This window comes from Marmota monax, unplaced genomic scaffold (genome assembly GCF_021218885.2).
Source record: "Marmota monax isolate L192 unplaced genomic scaffold, Marmota_monax_Labrador192_F-V1.1 WCK01_AAM20220418_F8-fsc00002, whole genome shotgun sequence".
NCBI classification, from domain to species: Eukaryota; Metazoa; Chordata; class Mammalia; order Rodentia; family Sciuridae; genus Marmota; species Marmota monax.
Window position 1 is genome coordinate 397,501 of NW_026693571.1, and position 19,677 is coordinate 417,177.

Below are 19,677 nucleotides of genomic sequence, written 5' to 3' on the forward strand. Positions count from 1 at the left end.
GTTTCCTTAGTTGGTGATATTGCTATGGATTGAGAAAACTTAGTAATGAGATGTTCTTTGTCTAAAAGTTTGGAAAACAAAAGTCATGGTTACAAGAACAAAAGTAGCAAAATCTTTAGATAAAGGCCTTAAAAGTGTTAATAATGAAATCTTGGGAACTGGAAAGACATATTAACTCATGAAACAGAAGTGTGACCTTATCACTCTGAGGTTACTTATCTCTGAATAGAGTATGTAGTGTTTAATTATATAGTAAGAAAATAATCTTATTTCTAGACCTAAAGATAACCAAAACCATGATAATGAAATTATCAACATATCAGGAAGGCTGAAGACAGAGAGCAGCACAGTTTCATGGTGAAAACATACATTTATGAGTCCTTGGCTCAGTCTCAATGCTCAATTTCATTGACCAGAGGACCATGTAGCTTTACCAAGTTTTAATTCCCTCACTTAACAAAAAGGCATTATAAAACTAATTCTTTCACAGTTTTAGACACTGAAATAAATAAGCAAAATTATTGGCTAATTTTCTTTTACTCAATTAACATTTCCTCTTTCTTTTTGAAACAACTAATTAAGAAAAAATACAATGGGCTGGGGATGTGGCTCAAGCGGTTGCGCACTCGCCTGGCATGCGTGAGGCCCGGGTTCGATCCTCAGCACCACATACAAAACAAAGATGTTGTGTCCGCCGATAACTAAAAAATAAATATTAAAAAAAAAATCTCATTCTCTCTCTCTCTGTCTCTCTCTCTCCCTCTCTCTCCCTCTCTCACACTCTCTTTTAAAAAAAATAAAAAAAGAAAAAATACAAAGATAAACTATCACTCTGCCACCAAGAAATTAGAATTTTTATTTAAGAGGAGACATTTCTGAAAAATACAGTATATGATCAGTTGTATGTATAAACAGATTTACTTGACAGTATAAATTTAGACTGAAAAGAAATTGACATTATGTATAAAGAAAGTAGAAGTAGAAACCAAATAAATTTCTTCTGACAAAATCAATTGATATTAGTTGTAAAGTGGGAGGTAAGTAATAATCAGGTATACCACAAATTTGATAAGACTATAGCAATGACATCAGTTAAAACCCTCCCTTGACACCACATATTCTCCTTCAAGTATGACTGCAAGTAACCAGCTTATTTATTTGCTGAGTTTAAATCATATTCAGTAAGTCAAATGCATAAAGAAATTTCAGAAACAAAGTTGAGCTAAAAATTTAGTACTAGTACTGAAAAAAGGATTATAAAATGTGCATAACTCTATTTTAAACTTCAATTTCTTTTGTAATTTCTAAGAAAACTTTATTTGGGGGTCATGCAATAGATTCTTTCCCAGTCTTTGCTAGTAACTATATAACTTAATTTAAGTACTTCTCCATTTAACAGGATATGTTGTTTTCTTCTTTTAAGTTCTCATCAAAATTTTTGAAGTGTTGTCTTCACTTTGTTGAGTGTCTCATAAACAAACAAGACACTAAAGGATGTGCTTTTTGAGAGTACTCAAAAGTATGATGTAAACACTTATACTTGCCACAGGCTGATTTTTTTTTTTTTAATCACTGAGATTTATTCAGGTGAAACAAAAGAAGGAACGTTTACATAGCTGTGAAATGAAGAATTTATGAGGCTTTATTTTTTATGCTATACTGAAACAACTAAAAAGAAAATTAACTAGGGATACAATGAAGGAAGAGGAAGGTTTATTTTAATGTAGTTTTCTCAGTTTGGAACAATGAGTTTTATTCGGACCTCCAGGGTCACTGAGATATAAAAAAGCTACAAATGATTCAGGGACAGTCTCAATTCCCAGAGTACTTTCACACTCATTTAATCTTCTTGAAATGTACAAGATTGATTAAACTAGGAATCTAGCACAAATTTTAATTTGATTTTGATATTCCTGAAAGAATATAGAAGTTGGTGATAGATGATGTTTACTTTATATAATTATTGCATAACCTCTGATATTTACAATACAGACCAGGAAGGTAAAGCTTATGGTACTGGTTTCACAAACACAAAAAAACTGCATAAATCATATGAACATCTATTTAAGAGAGAACACTATAAAAAGTCAGATTTTATTAGCATACTGTAGTAACTCAGCCACATCAATGTTTATAGCAGGTTAATTTACAATAGCTAAACTGTGGAAGCAACCTAGATGCCCTTCAATAGATGAATGGATAAAGAAACTGTGGTATATACACATAATGTAATATTACTCAGCATTAAAAGATAATAAAATTATGGCATTTGCAGGTAAATGGATGGAGTTGGAGAACATCATGCTACATTTTTTTTTATCCATTCAACTATTGAAGGGCATCTAGTTTGGTTCCATAGTTTAGCTATTGTGAATAGTGCTGCTATAAATATTGATGTGGCTGTGTCCCCATAGTATGCTGTTTTTAAGTCCTTTGAGTATAGACCAAGGAGAGGGATATCTGGGTCAAATGGTGGTTCCATTCCCAATTTTCCAAGAAATCTCCATATTGCTTTCGACATTAGCTACACCAATATGCAGTCCCACCAGCAGTGTATGAATGTACTTTTTTCCCTACATCCTCGCCAACACTTATTATTGTTTGTATGCATAATAGCTGCCATTCTATTGAATGGTTTTGATTTGCATTTCTCTAATTGCTAGTAATGATAAACATTTTTTTCATATATTTGTTGATTGATTATATATCATCTTCTGAGAAGTGTTTGTTCAGGTCTTTGGCCCACTTATTGATTGGGTTATTTGTTTTTTTGGTACTTAGCTTTTTGAGTTCTTTATATACCCTAGAGATTAGTGCTCTATCTGATGTGTGAGGGGTAAAGATATGCTCCCAAGATGTAGGCTCTCTATTCACCTCACAGATTGTTTCTTCTGCCAAGAAGAAACTTTTTAGTTTGACTCCATCCCATTTATTGATTCTCGACTTTAATTCTTGCTCCACAGGAGTCTTATTAAGGAAGTTGGGACCTAATCTCACATGATGGACGTTAGAGCCTACTTTTTCTTCTATTAGACACAGGGTCTCTGGTTTTATTCCTAAATCTTTGACCATTTTGAGTTGAGTTTTGTTCATGGTGAGAGATAGGGCTATAATTTCATTTTGTGGCATATGGATCTCCAGTTTTCCCAGCACCATTTGTGGAAGAGGCTGTCTTTTATCCAATGCATGTTTTTTGCACCTTAGTCTAATATAAGATAATTGTAATTTTGTGGGTTAGTCTCTGTGTCCTCTGTTCTGTACCATTGGTCTACCAGTCTGTTTTGGTGTTAATACCATGCTGTTTTTGTTACTATTGCTCTGTAGTACAGTTTAAGGTATGGTATAGTGATGCCACCTGCTTTACTCTTCCTGCAAAGGATTGCTTTAGCCATTCTGGGTCTCTTATTTTTCCAGATGAATTTCATGATTGCTTTTTCTTTTTCTATGACAAATGTCATTGGAATTTTGATCAAAATTGCATTAAATCTATATAGTGCTTTTGGAAGTATGGTCATTTTGATAATACTAATTCTGCCTATCCAAGATCTAGGTAGATCTTTCCATCTTCTAAGGTCTTCTTTGATTTTGGTCATTAGGGTTCTATAATTTTCATTATACAGATCTTTCACCTCTTTCGTGAAGTTGATTCCTAAGGTTTTTTTTTTTTTAAGGCTATTGAAAATTGGGTGGTTTTCCTCATTTCCCTTTCTGAGGATTTGTCACTGATATATAAAAATGCCTTTGCTTTATGGGTATTGATTTTATATCTTGCTACATTGCTGAACTCAATTACTAGTTTTAGAATGTTCTGGTGCAATTTTTAGGGTCTTCTAGGTATAGAATCATATCATTAGTAAATAGCCTTCATGATGTTGAGATATGTTCTTGTTTTCCCTAGTTTTTCTAGTGTTTTGAACATAAAGGGGTGTTATATTTTGTCAAATGCTTTCTGCATCTATTGAGATAATCATATGATTCTTATCTTTGAGCATATTGATGTGATGAATTACATTTATTGATTTCTGTATGTTGAACCAACTTTGCATCCCTGGGATGAATCCCACTTGATCATGGTGCATGATCTTTTTGATATGCTTTTGTATTCAATTTGCCAGAATATTATTGAGAATTTTTGCATCTATGTTCATTAGAGATATTGGTCTGAAGTTTTTTGTGGTTGTTTTTTAATATGTCTTTGCCTGGTTTTGGAATCAGAGTGATATTGGCCTTATAGAATGAGTTTGAAAGTGCTGCCTCTTTTTCTATTTCCTGAAATGAATTGAAGATAATTGGTATTAGTTCTTCTTTACAGGTATTAAAGAACTCAGCTGTGTATCCATCTGGTTGGCAGACTTTTGATGGCATCTGCTATTTCGTCACTTGAAATTGATCTGCTTAAATTCTGTATATCATCCTGATTCTATTTGGGCAAATTATATGACTCTAGAAATTTGTCGATGCCTTTGGTATTTTCATTTTATTAAAGCACAGTTTTCAAAATAATTTCTAATTATCTTCTGTATTTCTGTAGTATCTGTTGTGATATTTCCTTTCATCACATGTTAGTGATTTGAGTTTTCCCTCTCCTTCTCTTTGTTAGCATGGCTAAGGTTCTGTCAATTTTATTTAATTTTTTGAAGAACCAACTTGTTGTTTTGTCAATTTTTTCAATTGTTTCTTTTGTTTCAGTTTCATTAATTTCAGCTCTGATTTTAATTATTTCCTGTCTTCTGCTTTTGGTGTTGATTTGTTCTTCTTTTTCTAGGGCTTTGAGATATAATGTTAAGTCATTTATTTGTTGACATTTTCTTATTTTAAAGAATGAACTCCATGCAATGAACTTTCATCTTAGAACTGCTTTCATAGTGTTCCAGAGATTTCAGTATGTTGTATCTGTGTTCTCATTCACCTCTAAATTTTTTTTCATCTCCTTCTTGATGTCTTCTTTAACCCATTGTTCATTCAGTAGCATATTATTTACTCTACAGATGTTGGAGCAGCTTTTATTTCTTATTTTATCAGTGATTTCTAATTTCATTCCATTATGATCTGATAGAACGCAGGGTAGTATCTCTACTTTTTTATATTTGCTAACAGTTGCTTTGTGGCATATTACATGGTCTATTTTAGAGAAGGACCCATGTGCTGCTGAGGATAAAATGTATTCTCTCATTGAAGGATGAAATATTCTATATATGTCAGTTAAGTCTAAGTTATTGATTGTATTATTGAGTTCTAGATTTTCTTTTGCAAGCTTTTGTTTGGATTGGATGATCTATCTATTGATTAAGAGGTATGGTAAAGTAATCCAAAATTATTTTGTTGTAGACTATTTGACTCTTGAACTTGAGAAGAGTTTGTGTGATGAACATAGATGCTCCACTGTTTGGGGCATATATATTTATAATTGTTAAGTCTTGTTGGTGTATAGTTCCCTTGAGTAGTATGTAGTGTCCTTCTTTATACTTTTTGACTGACTTTACCTTGAAGTCTGCTTTATTTGATATGAGAATGGAAACCTCTGCTTGCTTCCACAGTCCATGTGAGTAGTATGATTTTTCCCAAACCTTCACCTTTAGTCTGTGGATGTCTTTTTCTATGAGATGAGTCTCTTGGAGACAGCATATTGTTGGGTCCCTCCCCACTTTTTTTGATCCAATCTGCTAGTCTATGTCTTTTGATTGGTGAGTTTAGGCAGTTGACATCCAGGGTTATTATTGAGACATGATTTGTATTCCTAGCCATTTTTGTTTATTTTTGGTATTTAACATGATTTGGTTTCTCCTCTGATTAGATTTTCCTTTAAAGTAATTCCTCTCTCTGCTGATTTTCATCATTGTTTTTCATTTCTTCTTCATGGAATACTTTGCTGAGGATGTTCTGTAGTGCAGACTTCTAGTTGTAAATTCTTTTAACTTTTGTTTATCATGGAAGATTTTTATTTCGTCATCAAATCTAAAGCTTAATTTTGCTGGATATGATTCTTGGTTGGCATCCATTTTCTTTCAGAGCTTGGTATATGTTGTTCCATGATCTCCTGGCTTTGTTGGTCTGGGTTGAAAAATCTACTGAGATAGGAATTGGTCTCTCCCTATATGTGTTCTGATTTGTCTCTCTTGCAGCTTTTAAGATTGTATCCTTATTCTGTATGCTAGGCATTATCATTATAATGTGCCTTGGTGTAGATCTGTTGTAATTTTGTATATTTCGTGTCCTGAAAGCCTCTTGAATTTGGTTTCCAATACATTCTTCATGCTTGGGAAATTTTCTGATATTATCTCATTGAAAAGATTGTGCATTCCTTTTATTTGAAACTTTTGCCTTCCTCTATCCCAATAACTCTTAGATTTGGTCTTTTGATGCTGTCACATAATTTTTGGATGTTCTGTTCAGGATTTCTAATTATCTTCACTGTGTGATCAACTTTATTTTCCAGGTAGTATACTTTGACTTCATTATCTGATGGTCTTTCTTCTAAGTGATTGAATCTATTGAGTTTTTTAATTTGATTTGTTGTATCCTTCATTTCAAGGATTTCTGTTTTTTGTTTTTTTGGTTTTTTTTCAGAATCTCTATCTCCCTCTTAAAATAATCTTTTGCTACCTGTATTTGCTCTCTTATCTCATTGTTGGAATGATCAATTTTTGCCTGTATTTGCTCATTTGGGTCGTTCTTTAATTCACAAATCATTTTAATTATGAACCTTCTGAGCTTCTTCTCTGAAATTTCATCAACTTCGCTATCTGTGGGTTCTGTTATTATAGTGTCCTGGATTGTTTGGGGGCACTTTCCTCCCCCTTTTTGTTTTTCATGTTGTCTATGTGTCTTCCTTTCTTACAGTGTGGATCTGAGTTATTACAGTTTCTTCCCTATATTCTTGTAGTACCTGTGCAGTTTGTCTGTACCTCTCCATAATGTTGGGCTTCCAGACACTGCTGGTGTCCCTCAATGAATGCTACTGAATCCTAGATCTGGGTCCTATACAAGTTGGTGTGAGTAGATCTTTGCCACTGGGCTTGACCTCCCTTGGTGGTCTGCTGGTCAGAAGGGTTCATCCTTCCTCAGAGGCTAGGCTCTGGTGGGTGTCTGCCCTGCAGTGTGTCTGGGACCTGCACAGGCTAGTCCCAGCTCTGTCATTTTGAAAATGAAGATGATAGTGAGAGGGTTGTGAAGAGCAGTAAATAATATTAATAAGATAAGTAAATACATTTATTAAATTAATAGATGTTACAGCCACACAATAAATGTTCAATATGGAATTCTGGTATATGCTAGAGTTTTTAAGAGATGAAAGGAAGTACACATACCAATGACAAAAACTAACAAAACATAGAAAACAAATTAAAGAGGTAGTAAAACAATGCCAATGAGATTAAATCTCAGAATAAGTTTATTTTCCAGAAATTTCTAATCAAAAATAAATCTAGGGGTTGAGGTTGTCGCTCAGCAGTAGAACCCTCACCTAGCACATGCAAGGCCTGGGATTCAATTCTCAGCCCCACATAAACATAAATAAATAAAATAAAGGTGTTGTGTCCAACTACACCTAAAAAATAAATGTAAAAAAAAATCTGATTAACAAAAAATAAGTTTACATGATTGTGTGGGGGAGGAAGAGAAGTTTGACATATTTTAATTGACAACAGAGTTTTAAAAGAGTTGAAACTATCTGCTTATCTTCTCTGCTTTATCAAGAGAAAAATATTTAAGATTTTTATGATGAGATAAACATAAAATTAGATAAAGAGGCAATTTGATAAAGTATTAACTATAATATACTAAATATTTCAAGCTTAGAAGGGCAAATTTTAACTAATATATAAAGCATGTATATGTGATGTGCAAATCATTTTACTAATCAAAGAGAAATAACATATGATGCATAAGTTGAAAATGTGAAACTTTCAAAACAGGATAAAAATTAGAGCATTTTGGAATCTGTAAATCAATGAGCTTAATGTCAAACTGAAGAAATTTTAGAAGAGATTACTAGACAGGTGACTGAGAAGTAACAAAGAAGAAAGCAATAATTATAAGGAATTATTATGATTAATGCCTTTACTGTGTAAATTCCTTTTAAAATACAATTTCTAAATTGGTGTCAGAATAATGCCACACATATCTTCATTCTCAGTTTTAGAAAGATCCTTGACATACTTTTGTAATCCTTATGGATATTAGTTGAATTAACAGATTTGCAGTTTATAGGCCAACTATTTTTAAAAATTGTGACTACTGCACTTATGCTACCTTGGAATTAAAACTTTATTTATCTACCACATTTCTCTAGCTATGATATTATTATATTCAAATTTACCAACAACTTAATAGAAATGCAGAAGTTATACTTATAAATTATAGGTATAACACAAACTGGGAAAATATAAAGCAAGTTAAATAACAAAATGAATCTTTAACAGGATGTTTATATACTGAAACACTGAATATATAAGAAATATGAAATGTTAAAGGGAAAGCAGTAATCTCAAGGATAGCATTTACTTAATGCAATAAATTGTACCAAAATAAATACAAGAAGGCCTAATAAATAGCTCATAAACAGAAACAGAGGTGTGATATAATGGCTTAACAAAATTAGTGTGATCTTTGGCTATATTAATAGAAGTAAATTGCACATGCAGAACAAAAAATATTTCACTGATATGTATATATATATATATATATATATATATATACACATATATATTGATAGATAGATATAGATAGATATATAGGTATATGTAAATCTATATCTAATCAGTGTACTATATTTTTCATATACCACAACATTTGTTAGGAAGGGGAAAGAGAAGTTAGAACTGATTCAATGATGGCATTTGGGATAATGAGGGTGTTTGAAAACCTATAGAATGCTTCAAGATACATAAGAAGAGAAACATAAGAAATTTATTAATTATGGTTTTTACTTTCTGTAGTTCTGATGCTTTGATATTGGGGTCTGGCTAATTCTGAAGAGACTGTGAGTTCCAGGGCCAGTGAATCCTAGAGATAGCAAACTATTACCTGAGAACACACTTTTCAAATGCAAATCAACCAAATCAGACCCTCTATACTCAACCATCTCCTTTATTAGGTTTTCAGGCACTGATCAAAATATTCCTTGCTTTAATCATCTCAAGGCCAACGACCAGACAATTAGAAATAGCCCTTATACTTCAGAACCTACTGAACATATTCAAAGTAGCTGATCCGAGGCATGCCTACCCTGCTTTGTCTAACCATTCCTAACCAAATCACAGTATTCTTGTGCATATTTCCCCACTGTCCACTCTGCCTCCTAACCAATTCTGGTGCTTCTTCGTGTAACTCTACAAGTATGACATGCCTCTCCCTCTTGGGGAAATCTGAATAATAAACTCGTTTCAATGTCAGTTGTCTCCTGATCTGTTGAGCCACAGCACAGAAATAATACCAGAAATATTATATAATAATAACTTAAAATAATAATACATTTTAAGACCCTAATGAATAGAATCTTAAAAGCCCCAAGAAATATTTACTTTTATCAAGTAATCATTCATTGAACACTTATTAGCTGTCAAACACCCTTCTGTGTACATAAATTTTAATTAGAAAACCATACTTCTTAAATCTATAAGACTATTCTATCTTCTGTGATTTCCTTCATGATCCAATCCTAAGTCTTAAGACTGATTGATTACATTAAAGTATGTATTCAAAGGTACTTAAGATATTTACCAACCTGCCTGCCATTATGTTGACAAATCAGAATGCTGCCAGCTCCAGAATTAGAACTGGATGCTGGAGACTCATTCTGGACCAGCTTGGTCCCTTTAGTTGCTCAATAGTTTCAAGGTTTGGGACACCTTAGGGAAGGATGTGAGATGGTAATGAGGTTAGTGAGAGTAGTATTGTCACATTGTAATAACTGATATGCATGGCCATACCAGTTCTCATCTTTTCTTTTTTTTGAACTGACAACTGAACCCACGAGCTCTCTACCACTCAGTCCTTTTTATTTTTTATTATTTTATTTTAAGACAAAGTTTAACTAAGTTGCTGAATTTCTCATTATGTTGCTAAGGTAGGTTTCCAACTTGTGGTCCTTCTACCTCAGTCTCCTAAGTATCCAGGATTATAGGCATGCACCGCCACTCCCAGCCATACCAGAACTCTTTTAAGTATCAGCCTTGATACTATATCCCTTAGTCCTCTCTTCTATCTCTTGCCCTGTTCAAATTCTTTCAGTCATTCATTTTATGAAGTAAATTATATGCTTTGGTCATTCTGCTCAGAATAATGAAGTGGTCTATAAATTTAGAGTGGACTCTGCATCCTGATTGGAATTCTCCACTTCTATTCAGATCACTAAAATTATGCTTTTTAAGCATTAATAAAATGAAAATACAATGTCCTTTTTAATAAAGTGCTTTATTGAAATAAAAATTATAGGAATTATTCCTTCTCCAGCTGGCAAGCAAGCTAATTGAAAATTTATCACATATTCCTCAAGCCAGAAAGCCTTCCATATATTTTATATTGTATTTTGATACTAAATAAGCTTTATTTCCCATATTGGAAAAGTTAATGTGCTCACTAATCTAAAACTCTGTATAATTGACAACAAATATTCCAGTGGATATAAATTAGTAGGTTGTTCTGAACTTGAAAAAGAGGGAGGAAAAATGACACTATTTTTAAAAATGATAATATAATCAAAACTATAATACTCAAAAAGACCTTATGTTTTCAGGAACATTGTTCTAATAATATTGTATATAACAATATTAATTGGATATTGGAAGAAATCTATGATAAAAATCTTTACTAATTATGGTATTATTAAATATTAACCTGAGAAACTGTGGTTGTATCTCAGTGGTAGAATGCTTGCTTTGCATGTACAAGGCTCTGGGCTTACTTCTCAACACAAAATAAATTAAAAATATAAAAAATAAAACATAAACTACCATTTTTTGCCAAAAGTCAGAACTAATTATTCAGTTGAGATTACATATTACTGATAATTTTTTTGAAGTTTAAATACAAAGTTATTTTACTTTCCAAATGATGGTTTTATCTTATTTTTAAGCCTATACTAGATATTTCAAACTGTATTTCAGGTCAATCGTTAATGTTATAATAGTTTTTTTACCTTAGAATTGGTAACCTTTCAAAAATATATCTCCCCTTAAAATTTCAATTGAATTCCTCAATTAGCCCATATTTGGCAACTACAAGTTTTTTCTAAGCAACTTGTAGTGCTACATTTCCTTTGATGGCTGTAGTCATCAAATGCAAATTTGCTTAACAGATTTGTCTGACCTTCAATAATAAGCTATTAGACAGAGCTTTCAAAGCCAATTAAATGAACATCAAATTCCTTTGTGAATCAGAAATGTCCACATTGTGCAAAAGGATAATAGATCAGATGTATTTGCTAATACTCAACGTAAGAGACAGGTGTTTGGCTGTAGATAGTGAAAGCAGGGGACCAGAGTTTTAGATTATAGTCTCAGATTCTTTTAGCTGGAAGGGTACTTTAAATGCCGTCTAACATAATCACCATTTGAATATTGCACCTATGACCTCTATTCTTGTTTTGAATGCCCATATTCTCTTAAGGGAACACAGTGCTTCTTTGCATGTTCATTTAATTTCTCCTTTGGAAATCATTCATGCTCATATTGAAATCCAGAGCCTCCAAGAAAATGGAGAGAAACAAGATATAAACCAATTTAGAAAAGCAATATTAATAATTTATTATTAATAATTAACATTAATAATTTACTTGATGCAGCTAGTAAGTAGACATTTGAGACACAATTTAATTCAATTTTTCACTGATTTTTTTTCTATGCTGGTAACTTTAGTCATATGCAAAATTCCTCAGATTCAGTTGTTTGTCTCCTGAATCATTTTAGAATCTGTCTATGATAAGAATCTTTAGGGAACCCAAGGGAAAAGGTGAATTCCACCTAGACTTTTCTGTTTCCCTTAAACTATCAAGGTTACCATATATTCTCCTTGATTACTAGGCAGAAGAGAAATCTAGATTTATACCTGTGTATTGGAGACATGGTGACATAATTTATGTAATATTAAAAGACTTGGTTTTATGGTTTTAATTCTACCTTCAGGAAGCTTTATAATCACTGATTGAGTCACCATGCTACTCTGGCTCTCATTTTCCTCATCTACAAATGGAGAATAAATACAACTAAAATTCAGTGTTGTTGTGAGAATTAAAAGAAATAGTATAGAACATATAGCAAACTAAAACCCTTCATCTTGTCTCATTCTCCTTAAATACACTAGCAATGTGATTTGGGAAACTTAATGCATTAAATGAAAAGTAAATGGGTTAACTAACTCATATATACAAATTGTGCAAAATTCACAATATGCAAATATCATTTCAGTACAAATAAACTTTTAAAATTAAGGATACTGTCCCTCCTGTCACTTCAAACTCTTTAGGAGCCCAAGCAAAAATTGAAGATAGCATTATTATTATATTAAATAAAATGATATAAATAAAAACAAACAAATAAGAACAGTAGCTGTTATCTACTGGGTGTTATGTGCTAATCACTGTTCTCAAATACTTAACACATATATTTTTTCTCGTGCTGTTATGGCTGGGAACCAACTAATCCTAGATGCAGTATTCTTTCCTGTCTACTCTTGACACCCCGCAACCATCCACTGGTTTTATATTTGATGAAACATTAAAAATACATTTGGTATTATTTCCAAAGATCCTTTACAACTGCCTCAAGAACCATGATTTGGATTGTCAATATGCAGTAAGACATCAATTTCGTCATTAATCTTTGCTTGATACTGCAATTAGAAGGTTAAAAATTATTAGATTCTGATTTTGAATTATTCTTTCCATTTATGATGCTTTTTAGTTAGGAATTTTCAAAAATGCATATAAGCCTGACTATTTTCACTACATGTACTCAAGTATTTACAGCCATTTTAAATACGAACATAATATTGACATTTATTGATTCATTCACTGATTTATTCATTCAAATAATAATAAAACACCTATCATTCTATATACTACTCTCCTTTCATAACAGTGAATTCCATCTTTTGTCAAATATGTCTTGACACAAGATACTTTTAAGGCTTTGAAAAAACAACAAAACCCTCTCTTTACTTCTCATTATTTTATCTTTTATTGTTGCTTTCTTCTACTGTATTTACATATTTCCTTTTCTCACAAATTCCTTTCTCCCTTTTACTACAGATTTATGAAGCAACTACCAAGTCATTTTCTGCTTCATCATCTCTTACTAATTAACACTGCTAACATTAGAAGCCTTAGATGTCTACCTCTTCCATTGAAATAGGAATTTTAGTACTCTCAGTTACAAATCATGACAGTATTTGCTGAATTTTACATGATGGTTACTGTTTTTGTTTATACTTTTTGAGAAAAATATATCCATCTTACAGGAGTTTGCAAATACCATCAAAATACTTTCATATCAATATGCATGAGCACTATTTTAGCTTTCTTAATAAAATGTCAATGCATAGCAAGTTTGCCCTTGAAACTTTTTTCCTCCAAAGAGTACACTTAAGTTAAAAGGTAAGTATGAACTCTTTATGTTACATATAATAAACTTGATTTTCTACAGTGGTGAGAAAAAAAAGAAGTAGGTTTTATAAATTCTAACCCTTTCTTGCATAAGTTTGAGTAAGATAACATGGAGATAAATTACTTGAGCTCTTGACTCTAGTAGTTCATACAATACCATTATATATAAGTGGGCTTTAGTACCCTCTCTGCTTGCAACTCTATTTCCTCTCATTATGTACTTATTAAAAGTTTTTCTTTAAAGTCCCTTGTTGTCATGAGCCATCCATGGGCTATGTATGTATGAGCTATGCGCATTTGATCATATGAGGGGACTGGCCTAATGTTACTGCCTGATTGGGCTATGTGACCTATGTGTCCTTCTCACTCTGCCTATGATACCACACAGCTCCTGAGATTAGTGTAGCTTTCCAAGATGTCAGTCAATCTGCTGACCACCACAATACATCACCAAGTAAGACTCCACCCTTCGAAACCCAATCCCTTGCCTTATTTGGGTGGATCTGTCTTGAATGTCTTTCCCCTAAATAAAAACAGGGGTTTAGGGTGTGCTCTCTCTCTTGCCTCTTGCCTCCCTTGCTCTCTTTGCTTTCCAGAATAGGAGCTGAGGTCTCAGAGCCATCCCTGACACCCAAAAAAGGTATTTCTGGGTGTGTGTGTGTGTGTGTTTTGTTGTTGTTGTTGCCAGCCCAGCCATACTCGGTCCCAAGTCACAAACCCTTCAGTCTAAAGCAGTATATCTTGCTTCAACCAAGCAAATGTTCCATCTATATAACATCTATGTTGGAACTGTCTTTCAATAGTTTTTCTTTCATTTCCACAGTATTCCTAGACAGAATCTTTATTACCTCATATCCACTTTACGGTAACCTACCTGGTCTTTTCCCTCAGCCTCATTTTACTCCAACTCATCCTGGTACTTAACTCTATTAATATTTCAGGAAGTTCCTAATTGCATTTCCACAAGAACTGGCCTTTCATCATTTCCAATGACACTTGTTTCTCTGAACCATGAATTTGTGTATTGAAGGTTTGACACTAAGTCATGAAATATCTCATTTTATTGCATAATTGTTTTATGTGCATACTTCTACCTCCCCAGCACAGCAGAAACCTCCTTCTAGACAGAAAACATGTCTTAGGAGCTCTGACTGAAATGACATATAACTGAGTCCTGAATTTTGTGAAGTCTCTCTTAAATTAGAGCCCTCAATGCATTAGCATAATGATATGCACCCCATACAAACTCAAAAGCCACATATTGAAAGCCTGCAATATGGAGCTTTTTAACAATCACATAGTAAATCTGCTTAACAAGCGTCAAAATATCAAGAGCCTCAAAAATGTTTTCAGTAAAAAATCTTGTCATTTCTCTAATAAGTAAACACTAGTTCAATGTAATCGTCAACATGAGTTACTTACCAAGGCAAATTTTTTGTTGAGAATCATCTGCTCCACCAAAGATGACTCATTATGGAAGAGATGGGGCTGCATATGACTCCACATATGAGGAAACCACCAGAACTCATCAACAGACCCCAAAAGACAGTCATCCCCTTCATCTTCCTCTTCAGTTCCTTTAGGGGGGAAGTGATTATTTAATTAATTCCAGTTACACTATTCTGCCACTATCTATCTATCTATCTATCTATTTATCTAATTTATACTCTTATATATTACATTTACACTACCTTACATACATATAAGGATTTGAACATAAAATGTAACAAAGCAAAATCTGTTATGCAAAAACCAGTGATTGTTATAAAGCAGTTTTTAATATGGTTAAACGAGACATGGATGTATATAACCACTGCAAGATGGATGTATGTCCACTCCCAAGGACATTAAAACTCTTCTCTTTTAGCATCTTTGTACAATTTGTAGTTTGAAGAAAATGGGGGAAATAGAAAATGTAACCATTGGAATTTAAAGTATGGAAAGTTGTGATAGAGCCCTAGTAGTAAATCATTTTGACATGGGTTATATATACAGTCACAACAAAATAATTTCATAATTCATTTGGGTCCCTCAGGAAACCATGTCATTTAAGATTAAGTCAGTTATTCATTGCAATTTTCACACTGAAAATAGGCAAAAGTCTCTTGGGATTTCTCAGTAATCAATTCATTGCTGATCTCTATCTCCCCAGGAATACGATTGTGGGTAAAGTAAACTGAGGGTCCCTAGTTTATAAAAAGTCTCTTGCCAGGTGCTTTTGCATTCCATTCCTTGTTACATAGGACTATCTTTTCCTGAATCTATTTTGTCATTTCTCCTTCACTCATTTTTCTTTGTTTTCGTTTTCTTTTTTTTTATTGGTTGTTCAAAACATTACAAAGCTCTTGACATATCATATTTCATACATTTGATACAAGTGGGTTATGAACTCCCATTTTACCCCATATACAGATTGCAGAATCACATTGGTTACACATCCACGTTTTTACATATTGCCATACTAGTGACTGTTGTATTCTGCTATCTTTCCTAATTAGACTTTGCTCAAATTTATTTATGAAGACAGAGTGACTCATCTCAGTGATCTTCAGAAAGACAGCTCAGACATTACCCTTTCCTGTACACCACGGTGAATCTATGAGTAAAATGTGTGTACACTGCAATCATGCAGGGGTTAGACAAACAACGTCTGTCTGCCCTCCAACTGATTTATCTTAACTCACATAGTAGGCATAGTAGTAGGTCTGTCCTTTTTTTCTTGATAGCTCTGTTTTATCTGATTTTCTTTAACCCCACTTTAGGGATGTTATAAATAAAAAGTAATTATATTGAGAACAATTGCCAAACATTATGATTAAAAGCAGCTGAAATGTAGTTGTTCATGGTTGGATTGCCTCAGCATCCTGCTGTCCATTTTTTCTCCAGCTCTGCCCTCCTTGTCAAACTGGAGGTAGAAGAAAGAGAAGTCAAATTCGTCAATTTTTAAAGACCATTTCTGAAGTTCTTACAAAACTTGCTTACAAAGTTATTGCAAATTATGATTTATTATACTATTTATCTATTAAAAAAAAACTTTTTGCAGTATTTTATCAGCAGTATTTCCTTCTCTGATATTAAAAAGCTTCCTTGACTAAGATTTACCTTGTTCCAAGAACAATGTTATATGCTTTACTCCCAGTGTCTCTGGAGGCTAAAGCAGGAGGCTCACAAGTTTAAAGCCAGCCTCAGCAATAGTGGAATGCTCAATGAGACACTTTCTCTAAAAATATACAAAATAAGGTTGAGGATGTGGTTTAGTGGTCAAGTGCACCTGAGTTCAATCACTGGTCACAAAGAAAAAAAAAAGTTACATTTTTTACAACATCATTTGATTTAATTCTCATAACAGCCCTATGAGCTCAGAGTCATTGCTAAATCCCATTTACAGGTAAAGAAATTGGTCTCTAAAGAGATAAAGTAACTTGTCCCAACTCACTGAAAGTGCTGGGACAGAACCTGAATCTAGAACCTGAATTCTAATTCATATGAAGCAATTCCAAATTCAGAGCCCCAGCTATGATTCATTGGACAAAGGAGGAATAAAAAGTAAGATAAAAATTTCAATTCAATATCACAATCTTTTGATGTTTTAGTAACTTTTGATGCAAATAAATTTACATATGTATTTCTCTATGTGATTTGGTGAAATAGGTCAATCTAAAGATTCTATAGATAAAAAGAATCTTTTGCCATTTGGCTCCGGAATTAACTGTTGCCAAATAAATAACAAATATTCAGTTTTTCTAATACATAAGAATTGGGCTCTAGCTGATTTAGGATTAAGACAGGTTTTTGATACTTAATAATTTATGACTATGGCACCTTTAAATTTTTATGATCTTATCTAGAAAGTGAGTTACATACTATATAACTCCTAGGATTCATTGAATAGGTACATGAAAAGTGTTTAGCAATGTACATTGGATGTAGTTATTCCTCACTATAAGAGAAGTTTGATCTTTATTTCTATCTCTATTTCTCACCAAAATGCACAACCCTTCAAAACTTAAAAGAAATCACATAAGTAACGCTTTTTCCTGAAAAAAATTCTTATACTATGACAGTGCAGCTTTTCTCCTTACATTCAAGAAAAGTAAAATGATAGAATTTTTAATAGAAAAAATTAATTATTAATTTAGAAAGGAAACAATGTAATTAAATTTTATAATATCTAACTGTTGAAAGACAGTGTATTAAATGTTATGTGCTTCCACTGAAAAATTCTTCTACTGGTCATAAGACAACCCTGGCCACAGTTTTGTGTAAGTTGTCATATTTTACACAGATAAAAAAGCCTTTGAACCTTGGTCTTAGCTTTCTCTTGTGTTTTACTTTCCCTGGCTTAGAGAGAGGGCGCTTTTATTGTGAGCTATGAGAAATGCCGAAGCAAAGGAAAAATAGAGGACAAATCTTTCACAAGTAAGAAAGGAGAGGGACAGGCAGAATAATTTTCATGCATTCAGTGTTTGGTGAGAAGAGAATCGAGTTTCTAGGAATATTTGCTTGTACTGCCTTGATGAGTTTAGGTTTTCCTAGGTTTCCTACTATGGTTCTTCCAAAAATCTTCCTCTCTGCCTCACTGATAACTACATATTCTATATGTCCTTGATCTCACTCTGGGGATTCCTTATCTGTATATTAACTTTTAATTTTTTCAAAGGATGTCAAATAATCTACAATAAGCACACTGAAATTAGGATAGATTTAGAAAGAGATTTCATAATAATACTCTTTTATTGCTTTAAGTTTGTGGGGATCCACATTGGCAAATTTAGTGGTGCTAGAAAGATGAACTGAACTTTTGCACATTAAAAAAAAATGTTTTCACTTTATATATCTATACCAACGTAGTAGAACTTTACTGTAAACGAGTAATTTAGAATATGTCACTGTGTTTTCATTTTTGAGGTTATAATAAATACTGAAATTTGTGTCAATAATAATAGAAAGTTAAACCATGATTATGGAATTCCCAGTAAATCTTTAGAATAATCACAGAAAAGTGTATATTTTATTATTATTTTTTATTTTTTGGTTTTGATTTGCTTGTGTGTGTGTGTGTGTGTGTGTGTGTGTGTGTGTGGTACCAAGAAAATAAACCAGGACCATTCTATCACTGAGATACATCCCCAGCCCTTTTTACTTTATTTTTTACAGGATTTCACTATGTTGCCAATGCTGTCATTGAACTTTCAATCTTCCAGACTTAATCTCCCAAATTACTGGGATTACAGGTATGCATGGCTTGAAAAGTTGTCTTTTATATATTTGTTTAAGTAATTAGAGTAATAAGGCTTTCAGAGCTTCCTATGTTAAGGTCATTCTTAGAGCTCAGAAAAATTTCAAATTAAGAAGCAAAGTCATGGGGCTGGGGCTGGGGCTCAGTGGTAGCACACTTGCCAAGCATGTGTGAGGCACTGGGTTCGATTCTCAGCACCCCATATAAATACATAAATAAAATAAAGGCCTATCAACAACTAAAAAAAAATTTTAAAAGAAGCAAAGTCACACACAGTTTTATGAAAATACATAGTGGATGAAATACACTTTGTGTGATATAAAATATATCACAGTCAATTCTCACAACACTGCAACTTCCATGAAAACAAGTGAAAATTCACTTATTACAGAAATGTAATAAGTGTTACTTCTATTTAAAAATGAAGTTACTATTGAATTTCCTTTATGGAAATGAAAACAGGTATTGTTGATATTAAATGTATATAGGAAGAATTATCACCATAATAATCTTGTTAAACCCTTGAAGGTACACATTACCTATACACAAAAGAATTCATATTATCAAAGTAAAAAATTAAAAGCATTTAAAATTATGGAAAATGTGCTAAAATATAAAGTCATTTTAAAATTACTTATCATTTAATTCATAATTTAATTGAATGGATTATATATGTATAATGTAAAATGCAGAATGAACAGTGAAAAGTAACTAATTTTCATCCTTGTCATTCATTTCCCAAATTTTCTTCTTCACAGATACCATTCAAACCATCTTATTGTGAATTTTGCAGAGACATCATATATCGGTACCAACAGCTGTGCAACTATGAGCAAAC

The 19,677-nt window shown here is 32.7% G+C and overlaps 1 protein-coding gene across 2 annotated transcripts in view; it reads right to left on the minus strand.

Annotated features, from left to right (window-relative positions):
• Nucleotides 1-19,677, minus strand: part of LOC124102602 (bifunctional heparan sulfate N-deacetylase/N-sulfotransferase 3) — a 171,628-nt gene that overhangs the window by 85,857 nt on the left and 66,094 nt on the right. For both annotated transcript variants that reach the window (XM_058583739.1, XM_046459054.2), the window contains exon 4: nucleotides 15,023-15,177. In XM_058583739.1, the coding sequence (XP_058439722.1) occupies nucleotides 15,023-15,177 (155 nt within the window). The remainder of the gene's footprint in view (nucleotides 1-15,022; nucleotides 15,178-19,677) is intronic.